We start from the raw sequence: 24,155 nt of genomic DNA, 5'->3' as shown, positions 1-24,155 counted from the left end.
CCCCCTCTTCCTTCACTCTAGTTCTTACTGTTTATTTCTGTCCTTTCCTTTACTCCTTCTCCAATCCAAGCCAAGGAGCCAAAGCACCAAAAATATCAGAAAGCATCCTTTTCTTGCTAGCCTGATTTCTGTGGATAAATTCCCCAAATGGTTCCTCACAGTGTTATCCATCTGTCCCTACTCATGCTCCCCACATGCCTATGGCTTGTCCCTGTCCTGCCTACTCCCAGAAGCTTGGATCCAGCTTCCCAATTCCTCATTTTCTTAGGAGGGAAAAGTATTAACCTCTTCATTAATATCACACCCTCCTCCCACCACCACCATCACTACACACACAGTGTGGATAAGAAATGCATTTATTTTCCAGCATTCCTTCCCCACTTTGGACAGAAGCATCTTTCTCCCTTTGTGAAAAAGTCCCTCTCTATTCCACTGCCTCTGGTGGGGCTATTCATTACAGTACCCTTCCTCCAACCAGGAGTGGGCAACTCACATAGGCTGGGCCTGTCAGAATTCCCTGGGATTTTACATACAGCTGGGGTGAGAAAAATTCCAAATTTCCTGGAAATTGCTAAATTGGGAGGATGTAAGATAAAAGCTTTCTACAATTATGTGCCACTTTCCATTCCACTCCTCCTCCAAAGGCCCAAGTCTGTTTCAGTTCAGTTCAGTTCAGTTTCGTCGCTCAGTCATGTCCGACTCTTCGCGACCTCATGAATCGCAGCACGCCAGGCCTCCCTGTCCATCACCAACTAGTAAAAAACGGATTCAGGTTGCCTTTCTTCCAAAGCACTGTACTGTGAGCAGTGCTTTTTAACGAAGGAGCATCACCGAGCACAGTCTCTCAGCAGCAAGGCCAGGACTAGAAACTATACTCCTTGCCTTACACCTTTCCACACACCCCACACCTTCTAACGATGAAGAATAATTCAATGAATGCTACTCTAGTTCCATGCAGAAGGCGGAGCCTGCACTCTGATTCCTAATATCCCATTCATAGTTCATTTAAAAATACTCCTCTCTCAAAAATGTGTTTCTCTCTGGCCACACCCAAAACGCTCAGCGGAAAGTACAATGAGGATGTGGAGTCTGGCCGATTAACTTTTCACTCGTCATCCAGGATGGCCCCCTGAGTACTCCTGGTGCACTCGGTGCTGGGTTAGGACCTGCGGCTGAAGACTAGGAAACAAGACCACAGACCGCCACTGCACTAGCGGGGGCAGGGTCACTGGCCGGAGGGAGTCTGCGGTCGAGCACAGGGACTGGGACAGTCCTGGCCCAACCGCCTCTGCAACGACTGCCAGCGAAGAGCCCCGGGACGCCAGGAAGCTGAGCGATCACGGGTAGACTCACCCGCGACTCCCCAGACTCGCTCAGCCTCCGGGCCGGAAGTCGGCGCCCAGAGCGCGGGCTCGGATAGGTCCACTGCGCTTGCTCGCGAGTCGTGGAAACGGACTGCAACTCCCTACTTGCACTGCGACAGCGGCCAGCATCGGTAGACTCAGAAGCCAATAGGCGAGCTAGGACGCTTCCGAGGAGCCAATCCCTCTGCGCAGGAGGCGGGCCCTCCCGTGACGGAATTCCACAGCAGCTCGTGGGAGTGTCCGCGACAAGAGGCTTCTGCCCCGCCCCCAGCCGTGGCTCCCGGGTCCCCAGAGAGGTGAGTCGCGTGCAGGTGGGCGCGGGTTGCAGGGCTGTCGATCGCGCTGCCGTCGCAGGCGCCACCCCCAGCTCGTACAGGCCACGTAATCGAGCCGCGCGCCAGAGTGCTGCAGCTTGGCCGAGCTCCGGCCAGCTAGGGCGCGAAGCCCGGCGTCCTCAGAGGCCGGAGCAGCTGGGCCTCGGTGCTTCGGGGGCGGGCAGCCGGCGCGCCTCCGTGAACTTTGCTCGCCCGCAGGAGGTTTCCGCTAACTACCAAGCCTCGGCGTGCGCCGGGGCATGCCTGGGCTCGCCCTGTAACGCCCGGCGAGATGCTGGAGGTCGGCCTGAGGAGGATGCGAGAGAGGTGGTGTAGGCTACCTGGATGACAATCTAAAGTTTTCCCAGGAATTCCTGCCAGCTCATTTGTTTCCGTTGCGCATTTCCCCTGAGACCTGTTGTGCTTGTCGCTAAAATGCAAGCAATATTTTCCCCAGTTTCCTTTTAGGACATTATGACTTTTCGCCTTTGCAAGACATTTCAAGACGCTGGCAGGAAAACAAAAACTTCCCACTCCCAGGGACTGTGTTGTCGTCAGAAGTTTGGGCTCAAGGCCAGCGAACGAGGAGCCTCTGTCTGCATCCTTTCCTTTCCAACATCCTCAGAGGACCTTCGTTTCTAGCATCTTTCTAGTATTCAGGGCCATGGTCCCGAAGGCTTGACCTGTTTACAAGAAGGGAGAAGCTGGCTCCTGAGCCCAAAAATGGCGGCTAAGATGGAGATAACTTTGAGCTCGCAGTCCCATATTCAGGCTTTCTCCAAGCAGGAGAGACATATAATAGCAAAGCTAGAAGAAAAACGGGAACCCGCTCTGCAAGAAGACTGGCCCGATCCTGAGCTCTCCCGCCAGAGTTTTAGACGGTTTTGTTATCAAGAGGCGTCTGGACCCCAGGAGGCACTCTCCCACCTCCGGCAGCTGTGCCGTCAGTGGCTGCAGCCCGAGGTGCACACCAAGGAGCAGATTTTGGAGCTGTTGGTGCTGGAGCAGTTCCTGAATATCCTGCCCGCGGAGATCCAGGCTCGGGCCAGGCATCGATGTCCAGTGAGCAGCAAGGAGATCGTGACCCTTGTGGAAGATTTTCATCGAGCAGCCAAGGGACCAAAGCAGTGGGTAAGGCGGGTACTTCCTTGTCGTCCCCAGGATTTCTTTTTCATCTGGTTCGTGTTTGGTCTCTGGACCCTTCCCTAGAGAGAGGAGTCCAGAATTTCAAACGTTGCTTCTGGCCTCTGTTTGGAACCCTACCCCCCTCACCCCTGCTGGGACGGGAGGTGTAACAAGTTTTCAGAAAACACAGCCACAGGCACTCCAGTGAGAAAGTAGAGCTCTTGAATCTTTGCTGACAGATCTCCCCCAACCCATCCCTCTTGAAGCTTTCCTACAATCAAGATTCTTAGTAGACAAGAGTCATACTGTTGGTAGGAATTTGATCTGGGGGGCATTTTGCTAGCTCTTGTCCCAGCATATTGCCTTTGACTCAGGGAACTCCAGCTCAATTGGCCAGTATGCCTTCCAACCCCCACCCCCAAGTTAGACCCCAGTAGGGGCCTAGGGAGGAAGCAGTTAGGGAACAGGGTTAGCGCAGTTCTCTTAGAGCCATATCACTATTTAGATTTCCTTAATCAAGAGTGTCTTGGGCAGAATAATTTATAGATAAGGGTGATTTTTCAGAGAAGGCAATGGCACCCCACTCCAGTACTCTTGCCTGGAAAATCCCATGGACGGAGGAGCCTGGTAGGCTGCAGTCCGTGGGGTCCCTAAGAGTCAGACACGACTGAGCGACTTCACTTTCACTTTTCACTTTCATGCATTGGAGAAGGAAATGGCAACCCACTCCAGTGTTCTTGCCTGGAGAATCCCAGGAATGGGGGAGCCTGGTGGGCTGCCGTCTCTGGGGTCGCACAGAGTCAGATACGACTGAAGCGACTTAGCAGCAAGGGTGGTTTTTAATGCCTCTTCCCACACTGCTTCCTAATCCTACAGAGCCTGTTTCCAGCAGAAGCAGGGCAGTATAGGGTAGGAACCTGCTGGATGGGTGTCGTGGTTGACCCTGATATTTGTGCCTGCTCTCTGATGATTTTGACCCAGACCTTGAAAAGGGGCCAAGCTGTGGGGACATTTACTCAGGAAGTATCGGCTGATTTGGAGCAGGTTCCTTTTGGTCATTCTATACATCCTTCCCTTTGCTTCCTTTGAGAATTTCAGCAGTCTCTATCAAGATTGACACCTACCCCCCCAGACCCCACCCTCCCTGGACATTATCAGAAATTTCCAGGGAACAACAGTCATTACAGAGCAGTGAAAGGTCAAGCTGCCCTCAGTCAGTCCTCCAGTTGTTCTCTAATGTGAGGGACTTGTTCCTAGGTGGCTGTTTGTATGGAGGGCCAGAAGGTGCTTTTGGAGAAAACTGGATCCCAGATGGGAGAACAGGAACTGCCAGACTTTCAACCACAAACTCCCAGGAGATATCCCAGGGAGGAGACATTCCAGGCAGGATCTCAGGATCAGCGGAGTCCCCCTCATTGGGAAAAATCCCTGCTCCTCCAGGAACCAACCTCCAGATTGGCTGAGACAGGTAAACACTCTGTGTGTCTTCTCTTCCTCTCATCAGCGCTTCATCTCTATCAAAGCATCTCAGGGTTCTGAAAAGCCACAGATTAGCTATTGAGCTTTTCTTCAATATTGTATGGAGCAATATGGAGCAAGCATCTGGAGAAAAGACACTTGCTCCATGGTATGTAATAGTAGATCTTGATTCCCTAACAAACTCCATTAATTAGAATTGAGGTAATACTATATGTAAGTGTGCTGTTACCGTTTTCTTCTCATGACTCTTTGACAGTCCAGTACACAGAGGATTGTTTTAGTGCCTGCTTTTCTGTCCCTTTCAGAGCTGCTGATCAGTTCAGTTGCTCAGTCATGTCCTACTCTTTGCGACCCCATGGACTGCAGGACACCAGGCTTCCTTGTCCATCACCAACTTCCAACTCTCAGAGCTTGCTCAAACTCATGTCTATTGAGTCGATGATGCCATAGTGAAGATAAATTCACATATGACCACTGATGAACTTCCATTCAAGCTGTGGCTGAGTTTCATCACTTAAAACGGTCCCGTGTTTAGAAAGGCCCTAAACAAGGTTCTGCTCATTAGAGCAAAAAGACTCTCTTGGTATTATTTTCTGCCCCTTCCTCCTCCTGTGACGTTAATGAAACACTTTGATTTGATTATTCTCAAAACTCAGGAATGGAGACCTAGGGCATCCAGCAAGAAGGCTCTGTGGTCCAGGCTGAGGTTCTGCCCCATAACCTGGCCTTCATGATCCTGAAGAAAGTTGACCATATGTACTCCCTTCTGCCTTAGCAGAGGCAGCTGGGTTGCATGCTGTCTATATCTCCTTTTATTTGATTCCAGAGTGGATGAAGTCTCATGCTCAAGGTTCACCCATGTTATAGCAGTGTGCTTCCCTGGTGGTTCAAATGGTACCTGCCTGCAATGCAGAGAATCTGCCTGCAGTGCAGGAGATCCGGGTTCGATCCCTGGATCAGGAAGATCCCCTGGAGAAGGGGATAGCTACCCACTCCAATATTCTTACCTCGGGAATCCCATGGACAAAGGTGCCTGGCGGGCTACAGTCCCTGGGGTTGTAAATAGTTGGACACAACTGAGCTATTAACATATTCAGCATGTGTCAGTACTTCATTCCTTTTTAGGGCTGAATGATATTCCACTCTGTGGGCATTTTGTTTGTTTTCAGTTGATAGACACTTGTGTTGTTTCCACTTTTTAGCTGATATGAATAATATTGCTGTGAACATTTGTGTACAAGTTTTCGTGCGGGTGTCTGTTTTCATTTCTCTTGGGTCTATACCAAGAGAAATTCCAGTACCAATTCCAGGAGTGGAATTGCTGGGTCCTATGGTGAAAGTGCGGAGAAGGCAATGGCACCCCACTCCAGTACTCTTGCCTGGAGAATCCCATGGACGGAGAAGCCTGGTAGGCTGCAGTCCATGGAGTCGCTAAGAGTCGGACACGACTGAGCGACTTCACTTTCACCTTTCACTTTCATGCACTGGAGAAGGAAATGGCAACCCACTCCAGTGTTCTTGCATGGAGAATCCCAGAGACGGGGGAGCCTGGTGGGCTGCTGTCTATGGGGTCGCACAGGGTCGGACATGACTGAAGCGACTTAGCAGCAGCAGCAGCATGGTGAAAGTGACAGTGAAAGTCGCTCAGTTGTGTCCTACTCTTTGTGACCCTATGGACTATACAGGCCATGGAATTGTCTAGGCCAGAATACTGGAGTGGGTAGCCTTTCCCTTCTCCAGGGGATCTTCTCAACCCAGGAATCGAACCCAGGTCTCCCACATTGCAGGCAGATTCTTTACCAGCTGAGCCTCAAGGGAAGCCCAGGTCCTGTGGTAACTCTCTGTTTAACTTTTTGATGTTGGACTTTTCCGAGATGGCTGCACTATTTTATTTCCAGCAGTCTGTGAGGATTCCAGTTTCTCTACATCCTGTTGACACTTGTTACTGTTGGTGCTGTTGATTATATCCATTCTATTAGGTGTGAAATGGAGTCTCTTGGAGCTTTTGAATTATTTCCCTCATGACTACTGCTGCTGAGCATCTTTTTGTGTGCCTATTGGCCAATTGTATTAATATATCTTCTTTGGAGAAATGTCATTTCAGATCCTTTGCTCATTTTTAAACTAGGTTGGTCTTTTTATTGTTGTTACAAAAGTTCTTTACATAATCTGGACACCAGACTCTCATATATAATTTTCAAATGTTTTCTCCCATTCTGTGGATTATCTTTTTACTTTCTTGATAGTATCCTTTGAAGCACAAATGTTTTGAATGTTGAGGAGATCCAGTTTATCTTTTTGTTTGCTTGTACTTTTGGTGACATATCTAAAATACTGTTGCCTAATCCAATGTCACAAAGACTTACACCTTTGTTCTATTCAAAGAGAGAGATTTAGCTGTTACATTTATGTCTTTGATCCATTTTGACTTAATTTTTGTGTTGTGAGTCAGGGTCCAACTTCATTCTTTTATGTATAGAAATCCAGTTGTTCCAGCGCCACTTGTTGAAAAGACATCTTTACCCCCATTGAATTACCATGACAACCTTGTTGAAAAGCAATTGACCATAATTGTGTGGGCTGCTTTTTAAATCTTAATTTAAAGTTAAATAAAAATTCAGTTTCTCAGTCACACAAGCCATGTTCCAAGTACTCAGTAGCCACATGTGGCTAGTGGCTGCCATGTTGAATAGGTCGTCCACATGGCAGGAATCCTCCAACTTGCCCACAGGCCACTCAAACTCATTTCTCTCCTAATCCTTAATCCTGGTAGTCAGAAGTTATAGAGTTTCTGTAATGAGAGTACCTGACTGGCCCATATCCCAGTTGACATATGCTATCTGTCAACCTTGTAATGAGCAAAAACACCACACTCACTAGATTTATCATTATTTGAAGAGAGAGTGGTGGTCAGTGTCCATATAAGTGAGGGTGTATTTGTAGTGTTGAAGTTTCTGATGGGCTTGCTTCCCCCTATTTCTCCTTTCCTAAACCTTTTCCCAAACGTAGGAAGGAGGCAGGGGTTGGAGAACATGGTCCCTAACTTTAGTATAAGTCAAATACCCCCAGGCTCCCCCTGTTACCTGCAGACTTCCAGGCCCTACCTCCAGAGCTTCTGACCCAGCAGCTGTGGGGAAGCAGGGCAGCCTGTTTGGTTGACAGGTGCCCCAGATGCATCTAATGTGAGCAGCCCAGTGGAGAACCGCACTTCGAGAAACTTTGTGTGTATTCAGAGCTCTTTTGCTGAGGTTCTTTCTTCGAAGCCCAGAAATGAAGCATATTCTTTCTAATTGTAGAGACCCCCAGGATGAAAAGTGACAACAAGGAGAATCCACAGCAGGAAGGGGCTAAAGGGGCAAAGCCATGTGTGTTGTCAGTGGGCAGACCGAAAGGGAGTGGCCTGCAGAGTCCCGAACCCAGAGGGGCAAGTCTGAGTGAGCCCCGGCTATCCCAGAGGCAGTTCAGCACCCCCAGCGCCCAGAAGCCCTTTGCTCACTACCAGAGACATTGCAGGGAACTGGAGTACATCGGTGCCCCTCTGAAAAGCCACCCACTGAGAGAGCTGAAGAAGAGCAAGGGGAGCAGAAGGAGCCTGAGCAACCACCTGCAGCGTCTCAGTCACCAGCCGGCCCGCTCGGCCAAGAAACCTTACAAATGTGATGAATGTGGGAAAAGCTTCACGTGGAATTCAGAGCTGAAAAGGCACCAGCGAGTCCACACGGGGGAGAGGCCCTACACGTGCGGAGAGTGTGGGAACTGCTTTGGCCGGCAATCCACCCTGAAGCTGCACCAGCGGATCCACACGGGGGAGAAGCCATACCAGTGTGGTCAGTGTGGGAAAAGCTTTCGCCAGAGCTCCAACCTTCACCAGCATCACAGGCTTCACCACGGGGACTGAGGGCAGGCAGGCCTGGGTCCTCGCTGTTCACAAGGGAGGTACTTGCATTCCTCCTTCCCCTTGCTCGCGTGTAAATCACAGATTTACGAGGAAGAAAGCAAGGGGTGCCTGTCCAGGAGGAGGCTGAAGGGGACCTGACATGTCTGGTGATGGGGAAGAAGTGGCAGGTCTGGGCCTTGGGTCAGAGAGCACTGAGGTGTCTGGTGGAGAGCGGGGAGTCCCACTGAGGGAGAATCAGGACAATCCTGCAGGTGTGCCCCACACCTTGATGTTAACTCTCCCCCTGCTGCTTTATTTATCCTGTAACTATGTTCAAGGATAAATCTTACATATAGTTATGCGTTTGCTTCCATACCTGACAATCTTTATCATGCGCATACTCTTTTAATAAAAATGAGTGATCTGCAAGAATTTCAAAGCAGAAGTTCATTGGAATGTAAATTCCCTAATATTCTTCCTGTCATTCCTGGCTGTTCATAACAAAGACGCGTGAAGTGGAAGTGTGGATCTGCTTGTGTGAGGAGGGGTCTTCAAGTATTGGTGGTGTTAACAAAATAAACACACATATACATGCACTGAGGGATCTTTTTATATCAAAGCACTTTTGATTTGGTGAAATAAAATCATGGCTGCCATAGCCCCCACCCGTAGCGATAGAGAGAAGCTACCAGAAGTAAGACTGCCAAGGAGACGCAAAGGGAGTCCTTCCTAGTGTCTTTTCTCACTCAGGCCAGTAGCTTTAAGCACAACAAAATGATTGGAATGATGAAAATATTCTAAATCCAAATTATTTCAGAACATGTACTAAAAATCACTGACACGTTCATTAATTTTATGACATGTAAATTATGTCTCAGTTAAGTTTCCAAGAATGACAAAAGGTGGCAGTATATTGAATGCAAGAGGACAAAACATTTTGTCTGTTGGGCTAAGAGATAATTAATGGGAGCCCAGTGGTCTGCTCCATCATTTTTGGTGGCCCTTCAGACTAGTCTGAGGTCCCCTTCCCAACAATTACATCAGCCTTGTTGGGAGGACAGGAGCAGTGTGTTTTCAGCAGTGGAAGGGAGGCCAGAGCCACAAAAACCTGCGAGAGGCACAATCTCAGGAAATGGCAGAGCCCAGGAGGTGACGCTGCAGAGAGCTGCATAGTTCATATGAAATGGGGCTGTCCAGGCTAAAGACAGTGTTCAGAAGAAGAGTTTTCAGGTGTTTGTTTTATCTTTTGCTTCGCAGGTGGGCTGTCCTATTGCTGTGTCTCCTCATGGTGGAAAGCCTGAGGGAGTTCTGTGGGATCTCTCCTGAGGGCACTAATCCCATTCATGAGGGCTCCATCCTCGTGACCTACCTCCTAAGACCATCATGTTGGGGGTTAGGTTTTCAGCACAGGAATTAGGGGAAACACAGACATTCAGATCACAGCACCTAGTGTGCATGAAATTTGGCTTTGGGCAGACCTAGACTCAACCCCAGCTTTAGTTCCCCTTTCAAACCTGTTTCTTCAACTTTATAAAGTTTAAATGCAAGGATCCGAGGTATTTGCCTCCATCATGGTGGATGCCCCTGCACTCGAAGGCAAAAGTCTCCATGGGGCATAAATGCCTCACCCATTAAGAGACCCAGACCCCTCAGGGTGGCTCTGAGGTCTGGTCCAGCCACTATGGCAGTGTGGACCAGTGGGCACGGCTGCCTCTGGCAGAACTGACCAACAGAAAAAGTGGGAGGTGATCAACTGTCCCATACTCTTTACAAACCTTTTCAAAAATCACAGCATCTTACTGGAGGAAAAACCAAGATTCTCCAAACTGCCTGTTGCATAGTTTCTTTTTCCACACCCTGATGAGCTGTCATCTGAGCTCTTGTTAGAAATTTTCATGGACAGGGGAACTCATCATACGGTGCAACATTTTATTTGGAGGGGCATCCTAGTTGCTTTAAGTTCTAAGAAGCTGGACTTCCAGCCACTCAGGCTTGTGCACCTGGAGCCCTGGTTGCTTCTGTGAATACCTTGGAGAGGGGATGGGCTGGTGCAGAGGTCCAGGAAGGAGGGGGCTCATGTTACAGACCCACAGGAAGGCTCCACAAACATCGGTCCATCTGAACTCCTGAATGCACGGAAGAAGTCCACCAGCGCAATGTGTCTTCAGGGTACCTCAGTGACACAGACACCTCCAGAGCACATGCCTCTGTGTGTCCACTTCTGAGGCATTTACCACACTGTGCAGGATGATTTCCTGGGAAACAGGCTCTCTTCTGGAAGAGATGATAAGAGTCCTCTCTGATCCAGGATTGTGAGAATCGGAGGTCAAGGATCACACCAGAAATCAGACACATGCCCTCAGAGGGAGAAACCAGAGCTAAGGAGAAAATTCTGATGGAGAAGTTTGCTTCTAAAGAGCTAAGGACTCATGGGGGCTCCCCTGGTGGTCCAGTGGTTAAGACTTCACCCTCCCAATGCAGGGGGCCTGGGTTGGATCCCTGGTCAAGGAACCAGATCCTGCATGCCACTAAGACCGGGTGCAGCCAAAATAAATAAATAAAAATAAACGTTAAAAAAAATAAGAATAAAGAGTAAGGGGTGGGCGGAGTCGGTGGGGGCAACTAGTTAGATCCCAAAGGACTGTTCACCCTGAGTCTGCTGAGGAGCTGAGTGGGAAGTGCTCCCCCGCAGCATATTCATGCACCTGCTCCTCTTTCATCTTGATTTCCTGTTCAGTCTGGAGCCTTGCCCCAAACCCTAGGGAAAACTCTCCTATGCTCAGTCCTTTGAAACTATAAGACACTTTCCTCTTGCAACAGGTGGGTTTTACTCAAGGAAATAGTGCCGAAACCAGGACACATGTCTTTTCAGTATTTTTAAAAATCCTTTTGGGAACTGCATTCTTATATTAACATCCGGTTTATTTAATTTTTAGTTTGGTTGCATACTATTGAGAAAATTGCAATGCACATAGATCAGTAGTTGCAACTGTTAATGGTTCTAATAGCTCATCTTACAAGATACTCTGCCCAGAAAAGGCAAAAGCAGCTTTACTATCAGGTCTGCACAAAAATACAAAAATATGTCATGCTGATAGCATAAATTATTTTTATGTCTCTGATACATTATTTTGTATATTACATTGAAATATTTTACAGCAGCTTTAAAATACTTATTTCAATTTTTTTTAATTCAAAGACAATTTTTTCAGTTGAGATATAATTTATATACCATAACTTCATTCTTTTTTGAAAATATTTTATTTACTTATTTGGCATCACTGGGTCTTAATTGTAGCATGTGACATCTTGAGTCTTCATTGCAGCATGCGAACTCTTAGTTGCAACATGTGGGATCTAGTTCCCTGACCAGGGTTTGAACCTGGACCCCCTCCTTTGGGAGCATGAAGTCATAGCCATTGGACCACAGGGAAGTCCCCAAATTGATCCCTTTAAAGTACAAAGTTCAGTGGGTTTTTAAAAAAAAATTATAGTCACAAAGTTGTACAACCAGATCCATGTCCTTGAGAGACACAAAAGTTGCTTCTTCACAGGGAGTTAGCTAATCACACATATGTTGCTGCAGTTGAACTTGACCAGGAGACAGCCTGGGACAATAAGATCAGCACTAGGGGAGGCTGAAGAGCCCAGGTCCATTTCCAGTGCTGCAGGCAGCCACTTACTGAGCTCTGCGATGCTCGCACCTCAGTTGCCTTATCAGTAAAATGAGGGTCTAAACAGAATGCTCCCTAGTTTTCTTTTCAGGTCTACTCTGAGCTGCCCATCAAACCTCAAAAATTTGGTTCTTTCTTGGACCAAAATAAAGGTGACCCTCAGCTCAATGGTGTAGATTCTTGTTGGAGGCCTTGGACACAGGATCCCCAGGGAAGAGAAAGCAGAGGTGTAACATCCCAAGGAGAGGAGTTTATTACCCACCTTGTGTTCACTCTCTGGGTCTCTGGCCCTTCTCACTCAGGATCCTGGTTCCTGGGCTGTCACTGCAAATCCTCCATCCGGGTTGCTGCCTCTTGTCACCCTCTGGGTGTGACACTGAACCCATGTGGATCTCTTAGGATGGGCCAGAGTGTTGCAGCTCCAGGAGCTTCAGCATCTGCTCCTGCGTGGGCATCTCTGGCCTTAGCCACTGATGGCACAGTCTCTGGAGGTGACTAAGAGCCTCTCTGGCCCAGTTGCCTTATCCTGGCAGAGGGGCCTAATGCACTGACAGGAGCCTTTCAGGACCAGGATGGTGGGCTTGTAGGTTGGATTCCTGCCCCCAGGTGGTTTCTTTTATCAGGAGGCTCTCCAGTCCGGGGGAATGGAATTCCAGGGCATCAGAGTTTGCAACCATCTTATGGCTCAGGGGATAGCCTCATACCAGTTGGGACTGAACCTGGTCACTCTGTAAGGTGTGCTTGGGCATCTGGGTTCTCCCATTTCTGGCTGTTTTTCACCAAAAACAGTACAAGTGAGCAGGAAAAGCTTACTATACATGGGGTCAGCTGACACATTAGCTAAGACCTTTGCAGAGTTCTCCATTAGGACCCTGTGCCCTTTCCAGAAGCCTCCAATCATGTCGTCAAGTCAGTGTTTAGCTGTCAGCTTGTCTTGCTGGACAGGTGCAACCTCTCTCATAGCATAACATACCTCTTCTCTATCGCACTGAACACAGCTATGCTGTCCCCCTCATTTTTGATTAACAATTTCCCTAGAAAGCTTAGAGAAACTGTAAACTCATGAGAGGCAAGCTTTCTCTCTACAAAGCCACCAACCACCAAGTCACCTAAACCAGAAACTTCTGAGTCATCTCTGACTCCCTGCTCTCTCACTCCACCAAATCATCACTTTTTCCTCCTCAATCTGTCTTGAAGCCACACCATCTTCCTCATTCTCGTGACCCCTCCTTCAGACCCTCATCTTTCACTCACTCTGTTGCAGTAATCTCCTGAGTGTCTGTCATCTCCGAGCTTGTGCTAATCTGCAGCATCTGGCTACAGTCAACCCCACAACGTTGAAACCCTGTCCTTGCCTTCCTGTCAGTCCAGGCCAGTGCTGTTGGATAAGGGTGGATACAGAAGAAGTTAGATTTGAGATACAGGTTTGAGGTAGAATTCACAGGACTTGATGATTGAAAGTTTAAGGCACAAAGGAAGGAGTATTGGTTGGTAGCATGAGCAATTGTATGCACGTGGTGCCAGGTACTAGAGGCAAACAGATCAAAGACTAAAAGCGTGAGTTTGGTTTTGGATATCTGGGGTTTTTTTGCTTTTTGTTTTTTAAATTTTATTGGCGTATAGTTAATTAACAATGTGTTAGTTTCAAGTGTATAGCAAAGTGATTCAGTTATACATCTGCATATATTCATTCTTTTTCAGATTTTCTTCTCAAATAGATTTTCACAGAATATTGAGTAGAGTTCTCTGTGCTATACAGTTGGTCCTTGTTGGTTACCTATTTTATATATAGTAATGTGTGTATGCTCATCCCAAGCTCCTGATTTACTGCCGCACCCCCCCACAAACTTTGGTAACCATAAGTTTATTTTTTACATCTGTGAGTATGTAAAATTTTTTTTCTTTTATTTTTATTTATTTTCTAAATAAGTTCATTTGTATCATTTCTTTTTTAAATTAGGTTCCACATATGAGTAATATATGATATTTGCCTTTCTCTGACTTACTTCACTTAGTATGCCAATCTCTAGGTCCATCCATGTTGTTGCAAATGGCATCATTTCATTTTTACGGCAGAGTAGTATTCCACTGGGCATGTGTTTTGATGCCTCAGAGACCCCAAAGGAAGATCTTTTATTGGCAGTTGAATACAGGGATTTAGGGTGCAGGACACAGGAAAAATTGGGGCTAGACATAAAGGGAGGTATTTGTAGTAATGGAAGCAGGCAACCATGCACGCAGGTGATCCCAGGATACACTCAAACCAGAAGCATGTTACTAGTCATCTGGGAGCACACAGAAGTCATGCAAGACTGGCATTAATTCTAGATAGAAGTGTCAACTTTTAAAACAACACACAACTTAAAAGTTGTGGATCAAGTTTATTCAGTGTCTTACTGAGGACTACAGCTGGGGAAACAGCCTCTCAGCTCTGAGAAACTGTTCTGGAGAAATTAGAGGTGAGGTCACGATATATGTGATTTTAACACAGGGGTATGCAGCACACCCCTTCTTAGAAGGTACTATTAATTCAAAAGGAACAGATATCTTAAATGTTTTTAGTGTTTTTCTAAGCACGGTAAGATATAAGAATTTGGATTCATAGAATTTTCTCCTAAAAATGTCTTAATTATCTGAAGGTTTGTTCTGCCAGTTTCCCCATAGCAGAGTGCCCAATTCCTGATCTCCACCCTGAATTCCTTTCATGGCTTGTTGAAAGTCATTGACTACCCTGTCTAAACACTCAAGATTTGTAGCACTGGACAGGCAGCAACACTCCTTAGCTGGCAGAAGATACCATACCCAGGGCAAGTGAGGTCAAAGTATGCCTTTGACAACTCAGGCAGGGCGAACCCGTAACTTCGCGTTGCCAAAACCGTGTTAGGGCCAGGGAGGTGGCATCAGGCTCCTTCTCCTGTCCCCTGGGCAGTCGGCGCCTAGTCGTGCGAGATCTGGGGTCGGGGGTGACGGACAGTCACACCCGCCTAACCCTCTCGCTGGGGCCTGGGCACCATGAACCTCGGCAAACACTCTCACCCGGCCGCCCAGCCCCTGCAGAGGCCTCCTCTCCCTGGGTAGTAGGGGTTGGCCGGGAGCCAGGCAAAGCGCCCACTGACCCTGCAGCTCCCCACACTTTGGCTGCTCTGCTACTGCTAAGTCGCTTCAGTCGTGTCCTACTCTGTACGACCCCATAGACGGCAGCCCACCAGGCTCCCCCGTCCCTGGGATTCTCCATGCAAGAACACTGGAGTGGGTTGCCATTTCTTTCTCCAATGCATGAAAGTGAAAAGTGAAAGTGAAGTCGTGTCCGACCCTCAGCGACCCCATGGACTGCAGCCTTCCAGGCTCCTCCATCCATGGAATTTTCCAGGCAAAAGTACTGAAGCGGCGTGCCATTGCCTTCTTGGCTGCTCTACGAGCGCGAAAATGCACCGCCCAAATAGAGCGCCGGAAGTAAGCGCACGACTTCCGGTTCCCAGCCTGTGGGCCGCTCTAGCGCGTCTCGCCTCGTTGGTATTCCCACCGCCCTGCATGGCTCGAGTCAAAGGCCGCAAGATTGTTCCGAGCCCGCGCAAACCCACGTGCGAACCCCACTTCGCGAGTCTTGCCTCTAGTCCTTGCTCCAGGTGGAGGCCCACGCGGGTCTTCGCTGGCCTGCGGGGCCGGAGGTACCGCCGCCGTGGAGCAGAGACTGCAAAGGAAGTTGACTTCTAATGCAGTTTCCTGGAGTAGCTCTGGAATTTTCTTCTGACTTCCGTTTTACCTCCATTATTAAATGGCCCGAAGTCATTCGTTAACCCCCTGCAAACCACAATCCCGCCAGCCTTCAAAATTCATCTTATTGCCATCTAAAACTACGGAAGTGTAAAGAAAAAATTTTTCATTAAAGTTCACCTCATTGCCAACGTTCATTTAAAAAAACCATTTATTAGATGTCAAATTGGCACATCAGATAAGACAGTCACTGCTCAGTGAGAGCCTGCACTGATGCGAATACACCAAAAACTGTAAAAGTTAAAATATTAAACAGCCCAAGTGCCTCCAACAAACATACTTCTAAGGGGTCCAAAGGAACTAGAGATGGCAGCATATTCTCAGGTTTATATAAACATATGTCATTTCCCCACCCTCCTCAGACTAACACAAGGAAAGATGTCAAAAAATAAGAACACCTGCAGTCAGATTGGGCCCTGAAAGGATGGATATCAAATATCAAGTCATCTTGATATTAGATCAACAGCTTTCTCAACCTGCAAAACTAAACAATGGATATACACATTTCTAATGAAGATCATTTATTCACTTTTTAAACAGATGGTCCAAGCAAAAACACTTTCCAACTGAAATCCTATAGGCATAACAAGTTTAATGAACAATTCAAATAGACTCTTTATTCAGATAAACTGTAACCTGCTTAGCACACATATGCAGTAAATTGGCAGATTACTTTGAGCAAAATCTGCAGTATCATTATACAACATGTTGTAATTATCAGAACAATGCTACTTAATTATACAGAACTGCAAGAGTCAGACTCAGAATGTCATTTGTGGTGAAATGTCACTTGTTTTTAGTTTTAACTCCCTGAATTACTGCATTAATCATTTTCTGTGTTAAATGGGGAGATGTGAATAGACTATTACCTACTGCAGTAAAGCTGTAAACAAAATTATTTTTAGTTCAAGAATAACAATTCCACAGTTTTTAAAATTACAAAATGTCAATTACAAAATCTGAATGTTATTGGAATAAGGCTGTTTTCATCAGTGATGGCTGTTACAGACCTGATATTCTAGCAATCACATTAAAGACTTGTTTGACACACATTTTCATCACTACATCAATAACAAAACCCAATGCATTTGTTCAATGGTTGATTTCCTCAGTACAAAGTTTTCACTCTGCATGTGTCAACATCCATGCTGCAAATGTTGTGAACCAATTGTTCCTAGTAATAAACTTCTGCACTTAGTTTTTCATTCTTAACTTTCATCCAAGTATTCATTAAAACTAACATGGTAGGCTAATGATATCTCTGAGTTAATGACCATCTGTGGACTCTGTCAGTTAACACTGTAAAGAAAGTGAAGTAGCTCAGTCATGTCTGACTCTTTGCTATCCTGTGGAATGTAGCCTACCAGGCTCCTCCCTCCATGGGATTCTCCAGGCAAGAATACTGGAGTGGGTTGCCATTTCCTTCTCCAGGGGATCTTCCCAACCCAGGGATCAAACCTGGGTCTCCCACCTTGCAGGCGGACGCTTTAACCTCTGAGCCACCAGGTTAAAGCACTGTAAACAGAAGGGTAAAAAAGCCATCATCATAAAACAGCATGGGTCTCACTGATGGACACTGACCTCTTCCCTCAACCCCTTGGGCTCAGAGCCTCTGGTTCTTTAACAACCATTCCATATAACAGTATTTTGCTCCAGTATTTATAGGTAACAACAGTATCTAGAGACCTATTTATTTTCAAGTATTTTGATTAAACAACTTTTTATATGTATCTTCCTTTAGATGTGAGGAAGAAAACCTTTTTTAAAAAACCAAAACTCAACTAAAACCTTAAAGGCTGTACTCTGTAGAGTCTGCAATCTCTGATTATAGGGATGGGGTTTGAACCTGCAGTCCTGGGGAGTCTCTCTGTTGCTTTGTAACCATACATGTAAGTCAGGCTTGGGATGAAGTGCTAAGGGAGTGAAGCACATGCACAGGGCAGCCGTCATGATGAGCATACTTACCCACCTGTCTCAGTCCCCAGCTGCCTGCAGTTTTAACACGTGGTGCAAATGCCAACTTGCAACACAATGTGGCTGAGAGACCCAAGGTTAAATGCTAGCTTCAGTACGTTGCTATTTTTGTGTATGGGCAAAGTACCGCTTTTACCCTCTACTTCCCTTTTATGAAGTGAGGATAATCCTTTTCTGTCAGATTTATTCTGAAGAGTAAATGATAAACATAAAGTATCAAGTGTGCAGACTAAACAAGAGTTAGAAATTGTGTATCATTCTTTGGTTCATACAAATGGAATCTGGATAGTAATTGAGTTAGAATTCTGCCTTCCTTCAGTGGCTGTGAAATTAACTAGGTTTCCTTGGTTATAAAACAGAAACTATGGTGTCTAAATCAAGGCTGTGGTGAAAATTAAATGGTATATTACATGGAATCTGTGTACGGTGCTTAGTACACTGCCTGGCACATAAAGGGTAATTGTGCCCCAGTTTTCAGTACAGATACTGAGAAACACAAACATTAATGAAAATTTGCTATATCTACACAGTGTTTTGTGAATGGGTTTGCTGATCGAGAGTAAGATGTGTTTTCAACCTGAAATTTCTCCCACACCTGGTATATTTAAAAGGTTCCTCTCTCACGTGACTCTTCTGGTGGCATGCAAGCTCTGAGTCCAAAATAAAACTTTCCATGCATGTTTTGGGTTTATGGGGCTTTTCCCCTCTGTGAATGCTCTGATGAGAGATAAGCTCAGAGGCAGAAAGAAAGGTCTTCGAACACGTGGAACACTTTAAGGGTTTGAATTTTGAGAATGAAAGCAAAATTTCCCCTCAATTGCTGTAGCGTTCAGATTGTCCTTGTGGCCTCTCCTGAGCAGGGATACAAGGGCTGCCCAAAGCAATTCCTGCTGGGGCTGCACAGCTGCTGGGCGGCTTACCGGTGCTTTTCCTCAGGCAAAGCCAGATTTGTTTTCTGACCGACATATTTATCGCCGGCTTTTGTGGCAGTGTGGGTTTTCTGATGCTGTGACAGTCCCCGGAGCTGCGTGAGCCCCCTTCACATATGCCACACCTATGGATTTTCTCCTTCAGGTGGGTCTTCCTGTGCTGAGACAGGTGCGAGGGCTGGTGGAAGCTGCTGCCACACTGTGCCGCACTCCACACTGGCGAGAAGCACTTATATGGCTTCTCACCAGTGTGGATTCTCCTGTGAGCTCTCAGGTTGGATCTGTGATTGAAAATCTTCCTGCAGTCATCACATTCACACTTTTTCTTTCCTACATGTGTTTTCTGATGCCAAACGAGGTATGAACTATCACTGAAGCTTTGGTCACATTCAGGACACTTGTATGACTTTTTGGTTTCTTCTTTGGGAAATGGAAGAATTTTGGGAAGTGCTCTGGTTCTTAAACTTTGAGCTAGTTCTATCTTTGGGGTGTGGTTTTCAATAGTAACTAAAAGGCTTCTGAACCTTTTCTTGCAAGCAGAAATTCCACCTGATATTTTCCTTTCAAAGTTTCCAGCTCCATGCTCAGAGCATTTTTCTTGGTAATAGATGAGGGGCACAGCAAGGGAACATTTTTCTAGGGCAAGCTCTTCAAGCCCCATAGATTCTAGATGTAGCAGCTGATTAATCTCAATCTTATCATTTTCTGCTGATAAAAACAAAACAAAATATAAACACCCTCAAGTAGTACTATGGTAAGAACAAACTATTGATAGTTACACAGAGGACCAGGAAGTTGTAGGATAGCTGACAAAACTCAGGCCTGCCAGAAAGAAAAAAAAATCATTCCTTTTTAGTGTTCTCCCAAATATTCATAATTTATAAAGCCAATATGTCAACCCAAAAGGGATTTTCTTTTCCTTCCAAAGCAACAGCACTATGATTGCCCCAGTTCGCTGCCTAGAAAGGGTTTCTGGGCTGCAGGGCAGTGTGTGGAAAACCAGTCCTCAGTGGTTTTGCTGATTCAAAAAGACCAAATTCAGGAAAGTCAACGCAGCTAATGTGATGGCAAAAACCAGAGAAGAGGGCAGATGTCCAGGCACTGAGCTCTGGGCATCTAGATGGGGTCCCCTTAAGACTCTGGCTGCATATTAATCTGTACATGCATGTGAGGAAACAACCCCAGGCCCAGGAAAGAACCACTAAAAAGGAATAGAAAGAGCAGTCTCCAGAGTTCACAAAACACTTCAGTAGTTCATGTTCCAAAGTGGAGACAGTCCCTGCCGCACAAAGCATCAGGCAGTATCCTTAGACACTGCCTTAGCAGGAGGCCAAATCAGCCCCAGATTAAAGATTGCTCTGAACACACCCTAACAAAACAAAAAGCAAGCCTTGAAAGGATCATATTGATTCCAAGTAACTTAAATTAGCACCCCACACCAAAGTCTGAAAACTGTTTTGAAAAAACAACAAAAACCAGCATCCAACAACATAAAACTCACAATGTTCAACATTCAGTCAAAAATTACCGGGCATGGAAAGAAGCAGAAAAATATGACCTGTAACTGGAAGCAAAATCAATCAAGAAAATCAGACCCAGAAATGACAGATGACAAAACTAGTAGAAAGAACATTTAAAGGGCTATTATAAATGTGCCTCACATGTTCAAGAAGTTAGAGGAAAACAACATGATGAAAAAGAAGTAGAAAATATAAAATGTGAGTAATGGGAAAGTTCAAATAGTCAACCCTAGTCAAGGATAAAATCTACTTGGGCATGGGGACATTTCTACATATAGCTCCTTTTAAGTGAGAAAGGCACACCATTCCCTTAAGATTAAAGCAATTTCCAACTTTTAAAAAATTTCCAAATAATAGTAACCCATACTAATGGAATTTCACAAGTAAAATTATGAATTGATCATAACAAATATTTGGAATGATTACCAGGTACTTCCATGTCTTATGCAAAACCATAGTCACTGTAATAGACAGGTTTTCCCTTTTTTTTTTGGCCACACCCTTTGGCTTGCTGGATTTTAGTTCTCCACCTGGGCAGTCCTAACCACTGGACCACCAGGGAATTACTGATTTTTGCCTAAGACTCATCTCACCCTTTGAAAATCACACTCTCATTCAAGTTATTGTCATTTCCACATAAATCATTCAAGGATAGGTCCCACTCTCCCATACTAACACATAGATGAGATATGCAATCCTAATCCTAGAAAGTTCCAAAACGCAGGAAAAACAATTGTGTTACCACTCAAGGCCTTGTCCTCGAAACACTCCTGTGTCGCTTCTCTGCTGAGGGACCTCTGGGCAGGGTGCAGACTCGCACACTCCTCTTGAGAAAAATAGACAGCCAGGTCCTCAAACAACACTGGTCCCTGAAACAACAGGACAGCCCATCTCAGGCCAAGCCAGAAAGCTACTACCTTACTCAGTCTGGGGATGCTGAGAAAAGCTAGAAATATGAGAGGCAAGAGCTTGTTGGAAAAGGTATCTGAGCGCTGGGGTGGGGTTCTGAGTGGGTTCTGAGTGCTGGAGGTAGGATTTAGGAAGGAGGGAGTAAAAATAGATGTAATTTTGGAGGCAGTAGTATAAGGACCAAAATGGCAAACCCTGAGAAGTTCTGGAAGAGTGTATTAGAAGAGAATAGAGGGAACAACTCTCAGCAAGGGAGTTAAGTAGGGTTGCTCTAAGACAGCGCTACTCATTCTTTTCGGCACCAGGGACTGGTTACGTGGGAGACAGCTTTTCCAGGGCTAGAGGTGGGAGGATGGGGAGGTGGTGGATTTCGGGATAATTCAAGCACATTACATTTAAAGGCGATGGCACCCCACTCCAGTACTCTTGCCTGGAAAATCCCATGGATGGAGGAGCCTGGTGGGCTGCAGTCCATGGGGACGCTAAAGAGTCGGACACGACTGAGCGACTTCACTTTCATGCATTGGAGAAGGAAATGGCAACCCACTCCAGTGTTCTTGCCTGGAGAATCCCAGGGACGGGAGAGCCTGGTGGGCTGCCGTCTATGGGGTCGCACAGAGTCGGATACGACTGAAGTGACTTAGCAGCAGCAGCTACATCTATTATTACATCAGCTCCACCTCAGATCATCAGGCATTAGATTCTGGAAGTTGGGGACCCTTGCTCTAAGAGAAAGGAGATGAGTGAGCAGCCCAGGAAGAATCAGAAAGCGAACACGAGGTCTAGGATTCTCCGAATATTTTTCCCTTTGCTGGTCCCTCTCCTTCTTCCTCCTGACACTCATTGTTAAGCGCAGTCATATCCAGGCCTATTTCTCCTTCGCTAAGTTCACCAGTTCTATAAATCTATAGAATTCTGGTGTGATTAAGATCACCTGGGGTTTCTGTTTGTTTCTGTTCATTCAACAGGTGTGGAATGAAGCTTAGAAAACTGTTTAAGTTTGAGCAGCATTTCAGAAATACTCGGAGGTACTCTTATGTAGTCTCCTATGGGCCCTGTTCCCAGTTGGAGGTCCTAAAAGGCCGGTTCTGATTAGCCATCTCTTCTGCCTTAGGTAGGAACAAAGACAGCTTGGTGAAAGGGCTCACGGGGATCAGGAGCCCTCGCATCACGACCGGCATGCCTAACCCTCTTCTACAAGAGGCCAGGCGGAGGCCAGAAAGGAGCGACCGGACCTTGGACCAAGAGAAGGGGACCTGGTCTCACGTGGGCCTCGGCTGTAGGGTGTGTGGATGCCATCTTGCGGGGGAGGGTGGGGTGGTGGTAGTGCTTTCTTCCAGTCGCCACAGGGACCTCGGGGCAGATAACGGAGGGGAGAGAATAGTCCTTGGAGGGGCCAATTCAGCTGTCGAGCTCCTCCACGCACCGCCTCGCTTCCTTGAACCCTTTAAGACCTGAGGCGATAACTCCTCTCCCGGGCGCAGCCTCGGAAAGGCAGACTCCCGGGCTGGTCGGGCCCACCTAGGGCGTCAAGACTAAAAATCTCAGGAAGCCTGCAAAAGCAACAAAAAGCGACGCGCAGCTGAGACTAGAGACCAGGAGCCGGGGCACAACTAAGCTCCTACTCTCCCTTACGCTAGACCCGCCAAGAAAGCCGGGGGACGCGGTCCACCCTCGTGCTTTTCCGCAGCTCTGCCCTGTGATTGGCCAGCGTGATCTCAGAGGGGATAGTCCCTTTTGAATATCGACCAATTGGGCGCCTTAACAGAAGATCTGAGGCTCACCGGGCATTCTGGGAGATATAGTCTTTCCTCGGTTTTCCCAAGCATTTCCGGTTCCGCTACCTGGGTCTCCTCTGTGAGCTCCCTACCTGCCGACCTGAGGAAGTGGAACGTTAGCTTGACCACCGAGGGAGGGGCGTAATGTTTCAAGGAAGAAGGAGAGCAAGCAGATGAGGAGAATCCGGTACCCGAAGAGTATCGGTACTGACATGTAGGTTTGGCCGGCATTGTCCCATGGGTCCTAAACTTCGGTCGAGCCGGGGTGAGGTCTCTGTGTGGCCAGGAGTACGGGTTCTAGTCTTGACCTGTGTCTTGGGTGGACTGCGAGGCGGTGGAATGTAAATGAGGTATCATCTGCGTGGGCAGAGTTCAGGTCGGCATAGGCGGGATTGCTGATATGTCCGAAGTATTCTAGGGGCATTGTGCCCGGGGAATGCACCCCAACCGACCCAGATTGAGCTCAGAGCCACAACGGGCCTCAAGCGGCAGTAGAGCCATCCGATCGCTTCGAGGGACATGGTAGGCCACCTAATACTTCACAATCGATTTGCCCCATTACCACATATATCCTCTTTACTGGCACTGGGTGCCGTAGTGTAGGCGTTTGGTATTAGAAATTTGAGCTCCTTCCGCAGCTCTGCACTAATTGCTTGTGACTTTTGGGCCTGTATATCAATACAGGTTTGCCTTCCCCAGGTGATAAAAGCTCAGAATATCTCTCTTCAGAGGGCAGTTTCAAAGAAGTTTTCAGTTTACAAAGGTGTTTGCAAAAACACGGATGATATTATCTTCTTAGAAAATTCTGAGTACGTCTCAATATATTTTCTTGGGAGGATGCACCTATCTCTTCTGTTCACATTCCAGTCTCTAGATCTTAGTCAGGAGGTCACATAACCACACCCAGCTCAAAGGAGGCAGGGAAGCTAGTAGTACTCTGGCAGCCCACACCCAGCTAAAAAGCACAAGTGCTATTACAGTGACAGAGAGGGAGGAAGCAGATTCTGGAGACAGCTGGCAGTAAGTGCCATGGAGATATGTTGAAAATGGAAAAAGATGAATGGACATGGATGGGAAGACATGAAGATGTTCATTGAAGAATTACAGTCAAGAAAAATTGGAGATGACTTAATTTCTAAGTATTTTTCCTCTTTTGCAGGAGGAAACACTGCAGCCAATTAAGATGCTATATAGAAGTTTTTGATAACATGCCGAAATGTATCCAATGTAAGTTTTAAAATGTGATACATTTATACAAGTATACAATGTATACAACTTGTATACATTTATACAATGCATACAACTTGTATACATTTATACAATGCATACAACTTGTATACATTTATACAATGCATACAACTTGTATACATTTATACAATGTATACAACTTGTATACATACAACTTGTATACATTGTATACAAGTTGTGCATGAAATAC

At 46.5% G+C, this 24,155-nt stretch overlaps 2 protein-coding genes, 1 long non-coding RNA gene and 1 pseudogene across 9 annotated transcripts in view; 2 read left to right on the top strand and 2 right to left on the bottom strand.

The window, feature by feature from the left end:
• The first annotated feature begins 1,637 nt into the window (after positions 1-1,637).
• ZNF174 (zinc finger protein 174) lies at positions 1,638-8,591 on the top strand. Its single transcript, XM_086376128.1, has 3 exons — positions 1,638-2,809; positions 4,061-4,271; positions 7,579-8,591. The coding sequence occupies exons 1-3, from the start codon at positions 2,402-2,404 to the stop codon at positions 8,178-8,180; spliced, it is 1,221 nt and encodes a 406-aa protein (XP_086232254.1). The 5' UTR covers positions 1,638-2,401; the 3' UTR covers positions 8,181-8,591.
• Positions 8,592-10,074: 1,483 nt separating this feature from the next.
• On the bottom strand, positions 10,075-12,602 carry LOC147345528 (uncharacterized). Its single transcript, XR_015154876.1, has 2 exons — positions 12,096-12,602; positions 10,075-10,433 (listed from the first exon to the last, which is right to left on the bottom strand). It is a non-coding gene; the product is annotated as an uncharacterized LOC147345528 (long non-coding RNA).
• Positions 12,603-15,740: 3,138 nt separating this feature from the next.
• Positions 15,741-22,337, bottom strand: ZNF597 (zinc finger protein 597; annotated as a pseudogene). The gene is made up of 3 exons (XR_015154859.1): positions 22,206-22,337; positions 20,773-20,899; positions 15,741-19,215 (listed from the first exon to the last, which is right to left on the bottom strand). The product of XR_015154859.1 is annotated as a zinc finger protein 597 (transcript).
• Positions 22,338-22,527: 190 nt separating this feature from the next.
• Positions 22,528-24,155, top strand: part of NAA60 (N-alpha-acetyltransferase 60, NatF catalytic subunit) — a 28,226-nt gene continuing 26,598 nt past the window's right edge. For 3 of the 6 annotated variants that reach the window (XR_015154866.1, XR_015154864.1, XM_086376138.1), the window contains exons 1-2: positions 22,528-22,931; positions 23,877-23,944. The gene's annotated coding sequence lies outside the window, so the exon portion shown is untranslated. The remainder of the gene's footprint in view (positions 22,932-23,876; positions 23,945-24,155) is intronic. The other 3 variants (XR_015154865.1, XR_015154863.1, XM_086376137.1) reach the window with 1 other exon arrangement.

Source organism: Bos grunniens, chromosome 25 (genome assembly GCF_055505025.1).
Source record: "Bos grunniens cultivar Pamir isolate PY7600 chromosome 25, Bosgru_T2T1.0, whole genome shotgun sequence".
Lineage (NCBI taxonomy): Eukaryota > Metazoa > Chordata > Mammalia > Artiodactyla > Bovidae > Bos > Bos grunniens.
The sequence above is the reverse complement of the archived record's forward strand: the minus strand, read 5'-3'. Positions and strand labels throughout refer to the sequence as shown.

Excerpts from the sequence above, each read along its gene's own strand:
- ZNF174 (XM_086376128.1), top strand. The coding sequence starts at position 2,402 with ATGGCGGCTAAGATGGAGATAACTTTGAGCTCGCAGTCCCATATTCAG. Across the intron at positions 2,810-4,060 it reads CCAAGGGACCAAAGCAGTGG|GTGGCTGTTTGTATGGAGGG; the intron begins GTAAGGCGGGTA and ends ACTTGTTCCTAG. Across the intron at positions 4,272-7,578 it reads CTCCAGATTGGCTGAGACAG|AGACCCCCAGGATGAAAAGT; the intron begins GTAAACACTCTG and ends TTCTAATTGTAG.